The sequence below is a fragment of the Penaeus japonicus genome, unplaced genomic scaffold (genome assembly GCF_977035675.1).
Source record: "Penaeus japonicus unplaced genomic scaffold, GWHDUDI00000001_assembly GWHDUDI00000011, whole genome shotgun sequence".
NCBI classification, from domain to species: domain Eukaryota; kingdom Metazoa; phylum Arthropoda; class Malacostraca; order Decapoda; family Penaeidae; genus Penaeus; species Penaeus japonicus.
The window spans coordinates 13201892-13206891 of record NW_028234413.1 but is presented as its reverse complement, the minus strand read 5'-3'; the positions used below and the strand labels follow the sequence as shown (position 1 = coordinate 13206891).

The following is a 5000-nucleotide window of genomic DNA, read 5'->3' as shown; positions in this document are numbered from 1 at the left end:
TGAGTCCTCACTCGCCTTCCACCCACCACTCTCGTGAGTTGTCTCCTCAAGGAGAGGAATTTTCTTTTGTTAAATGTGTATAAATATAATTGTATGTGCTAAGTTAATCTGAATAACTTTACATTGAACTTTATTATATTTGTTTAATTTGTAAACTATTTTCAGCCTTTTTTTTTGTATATACATCATCTGGAAAAACATAACAAAAGCTACTCGCAGTTTCTGAAGAATCACGCCGAACTGCAGTAACCATCCAATGTCAAACTTGTATTCAGTGTCAATATATTTTTCTTTTATTTGTTATAATAAATCTCTATTATACTCCAAGCACTTTCCTTTGCCATAAGACTAAGATAAATATCCAATACAAATAATCATTAATTTAAATGAAAAGAATAAATTAACATGAAAAATGAAATGGAAAAGAACATAATACAGATTTTCTTAAACTTCAATCAATTATAAATGTGTAAGATACATATGCACAGAAAAAAAATATCAATAGTTAAGAAACCTACTACAAGTGGCGCAGTGAGTAGGATAATCAAATTCTTGTGGCAATATAAAGATCTTGGTTGAAATACTATTCTTTGAAATAGTCCTGTTAATTGGGCTGCATACAACTCAAAAACCTGTATTAATGATTTTAAAATTTCCAGACTAGTATGTCCATAACGTGTGAAGGTGTTTCCTGGTGTAAAGCTTACGATAGTGGTGTGGTGAGTAAAATTATTGTAAACCCCAGGCATCTGAAAGGGAGATTAAGGTGAGGTGGAATTCTTTTCTTTTTTTTTTCTTCTGTGTCGTGGCAAAGTTGTACTCAGTTAAGTTAATCTATAACGGGCCGTTCTTTTCACTTTGCATACTGCGGCAACAGACACTGGAAGTTGTATCTCGCTTCATTTACACATTACTTGCATTACGGATAAGGAATTATTGCTTACGGTTCCTCGTAATTGGGCGATCAGTTGTCGACATATAACTGTTAATGTTGGAACTGTGGTACGTCATATTTTAGAAACTTTTTTTTTTCTAGTTCTTGGGGGTTTGAATAAATTCTCTTAATCTCCCAACTATATTTGATAATTTATTAGGTTTTAAAAAGCCTTGTAATCCTATTAGATACGTTTTCGAATAAGATATAATGGCAGAACTCCTAGAAATCTTGGAAAGAGCTCGAGCACTTGGTTTAAGTGGCGAAGCTGCAGAAAAACTAATTGTAAAGGAACAGGAGATGTTAAAGGAAAGAGCTGATAGAGAAGAGAGGGTAGCAGATCGGGAACTAAGGAAACTAGAATTAGAGACCGCTGAATCAGACAAACAGCGCGCTGAAGCAGAGAAACAACGCGCTCATGAATTGCTACTCGCGCAATCAAACTTGAATAAAATTCAAGAAGTCTCGAGTAATAAGACAAATTTACCATATTTTGAAGGTCTTAGGCTGCCTATTTTTACTGATGAAGATGACGAATTGGATAGTTATTTACAACGATTCGAAAGATTAGCAGAGATTCACAAGTGGAAGAGGGAAGACTATCACGTGTACTTGGGTTCGTGCTTGCGAGGTCGCGCGTTGAAGGTGTACACATCTTTACCAGACGAAAGTATTAAGGACTACAATAAACTGAAAGACGCTTTGCTAAAGGCTTACACTATAGATGCCGATTCATACCGCCGTAAATTTAGAGAAAGTAAAATCAAAGATAGAGAGAGCTACGTTCAGCTTATCGTAAGGATGAAACTTAATTTAGAAAGATGGCTAAGCATGAGCAAAGTCCCTAAAGATTACGAATCCTTGTGTGATTTTCTTATTACTGACCAACTCCTTATGAACTGTGGTTATGACCTTAGGGTATTCTTGAAAGAGCGTGGCTTTAGTGATTCACATGACATGGCAGAAGCGGCAGATCGCTATCGTGGCGCGCATAACTATCGAGAAATTAAGTCCCGCGCGTCCGTCAAACCTGCAATCCCAAGGGAAAATACAGAAGTGAAGTGTCACGGCTGCGGAAAATCCGGTCATATACGTCCCCAGTGCCCTGACAATCCTCGTAATTTTAAACCCAATAAAGCTATTGCTTCTAAAGTAAATTTTGTGTTTGAAGCAGAACTTGTACCTCCAAACAGCCTGTCTGATCCTAATGGAAGACTTTGTGAAAAACCGGCTCGAGTAGTTCTGGACACGGGTTGCTCTAGTGTAATAGTAAACGAAAAATTGGTACCATCTAGATTCAGGCTTAACCAAGTTGCTAAGGTGTACGATTTCCTCGGTGTCCCGAGTGTGTTTCCTAAAGTGAGATGTCTGATACAAAGCAAATTCTTTACTGGATGGATTAATGCCATCGCAGCTCCTATTAAGTTTGCCGATGTTTTAATTGGTCTTATTCCTGGCGTTAGATTTCCATATGGTAACGATTCACATCATGATACAGTCACTAATAACGTAAAGGCACATAACAATTTTCAGGCAATACACAAGGAAAACCCTTCTAATTCAATTTCTGATTATAAAGATGAAAATACTGGTGTTAAGCTTGCGGAACTAGCCCTTAACGTTCAAACTCGCTCTTCGAAAGGGAATCTATCTAAATCTACAACTCTTTCCTGCCCTGGTTTCCTGAATAGGAGTATCACTAAAGATGATATTGTTAAAGAACAACAGTCTTGTAACAGTCTGAAATCTATAAGAGACAAAATTGCAAATGGTGAATCTGTTAAGAGTAAGAGTCGCTCTGTCAATTACCAGATGATTGATGGATTGATTCACAGAGTTTGTGTAGCCAGTCAGAATGAGTATGAAATAGGAGGGAAACAGTTGGTGGTGCCCGTGAAATATCGCAGTGATGTAATGCACCTTGCTCACGATGCCCTTGTAGCTGGCCACTTCTCACACCGTAAGACATCTAGTAAAATTTTTGATCACTTCTTTTGGCCTGGTGCCGGGGCCGACATTAAAAGGTTTTGCCGTTCGTGCCCTAAATGCCAGAAATTTTCAGCCAGAGGGAGCGTAAGGAAGGTGCCAATGAAGAACATCCCCGTCATATCAGTGCCATTTTCTCGTGTAGCGATAGATATTGTTGGTCCAGTCACGCCAAGTTCAGAAAGGGGACATAAATATATTCTCACTTTAATAGATTACGCCACTAGATACCCTGAGGCGGTACCGCTTAAGAATATAGGCAACATAACTGTTGCCGAAGCTTTAGTCGAAATATTCTCTCGCATTGGCATACCGAAGGAAATAATGTCTGATCGCGGCTCCCAGTTTAAATCTGACCTAATGAGCGAAATTCATCGTTTGCTCTCTGTGAAAGCCTTGTACACGTCACCATACCACGCATGTTGTAATGACGCCGTTGAAAGGCTTAATGGTGTTTTAAAATCCATCATCAAAAAGCTTTGCTCAGAACATCCGAAAGACTGGGATCGGTACATCCCCGCAGCACTATTTGCTTACCGCGAGACGCCTAACGACAGCTTAAAGTTTTCCCCTTTTGAACTTTTATACGGGCGTAAGGTACGTGGTCCATTGAGTATACTACACGAGCTATGGTCAAATGATGGCATTGATAACGAGGTAAAAACAACCTACCAGTACGTCCTTGACCTCCGTTCTCGATTAGAGGAAACGGCCAAACTAGCTGCATCATACGCTGAAATAAGCTGTAGAAATTACAAAGCATACTATGACAAAAATACTAAAGTACGTAAATTATATGTCGGAGATGAAGTGTTAGTTTTGTTGCCTACATGTAGCAATAAATTAGTGATACAGTGGCGTGGACCGTACCCTGTAATCAGGTGTCATGAAAATGGTGTTGACTATGTTGTGAAGATGCAGGGGAAGGAGAAACTCTATCATATAAATATGTTAAAAAAATATTTTAGACGTGAAATGACTAAAATGAAACCTAAATGTAATATAACCCAAATTTGTGTTGAAGATGAATTGCTAGTGGACGGAACATGCGAACCTGTTTACTTTGATGTAATTACCAATCATAGAGATAAACCTAATATCAGTGATAAGTTATCTCCGATTCAGACTGAAGAAATGCATACTTTGCTAAAGCGTTTCAAAGATGTAATATGTGATAAGCCAGGGATAACTTCATCAATAGAGCACAATATTAAATTGACATCTGATGTCCCTGTGCACAAGAAACAATATCCTATCCCTCATCATTTAAGTCATGAGTTCAATAGGGAGGTGGATAAGATGTTAGAACTCGGTGTTATAGAACCCTCAGAGTCCCATATTGCTCACCGGTAGTTCTGGTTAAGAAGGCTGATGGGACATGGCGAGTTTGTATTTGACTTCCGGGCCATTAATAGTAATCTGAGTTTGACGCCGAACCCATGCCCACTACTGAAGATGCTCTGAATAAATTTGCAAATGATGTATATTTCAGTGAATTAGATTTGTGCAAGGGTTACTGGCAAATCCCCTTGTCAAAACCATGTAGAATTTACACTTCTTTCGCCACTCACAGAGGATTAATGCAGTGGAAGGTAATGCCGTTTGGATTGAAAACTGCGTGTGCAACGTTTATTAGATTGATGCGTAAGGTTTTACGTGGTTTATCCAATACGGATTGTTACTTTGACAATATTGTAGTGCATAATAGTGACTGGAATGAACATTTGCACGGTGTGAAACAAGTGCTGGACTTAGACTAAGAGATCACGGACTGATGTTAGTCCTTCTAAATGTTTCTTTGGTTATCCAAAAATTAAATACCAAGGTGTATTGCTGGGCCATAACTATATCACCTCAGCCACCCACTTGACGAAAAGGTGAAAGCTATTAACGCTATGCCCTTACCTACAACTAAAAAACAACTCAGATCCTTTCTTGGTACTACAGGTTATTATATGAAGTTTGTACAAAATTATGCGAGTACTGCAGCTCCCCTCAGTGAAATGCTGAAAAAGTATAGCAGTAACAAACTTGATTGGAAGCAGCATCAGACTGACAGCTTCAATTCTTTAAAATGTTC

At 38.5% G+C, this 5000-nt stretch overlaps 1 protein-coding gene across 1 annotated transcript; it reads left to right on the top strand.

Annotated features, from left to right (window-relative positions):
• The first annotated feature begins 1144 nt into the window (after positions 1-1144).
• Positions 1145-4273, top strand: LOC122259492 (uncharacterized). Its single transcript, XM_086541410.1, has one exon. It carries the CDS (start codon positions 1145-1147, stop codon positions 4271-4273), a length of 3129 nt encoding a protein of 1042 aa, XP_086397536.1.
• The last annotated feature ends 727 nt before the right edge of the window (positions 4274-5000 follow it).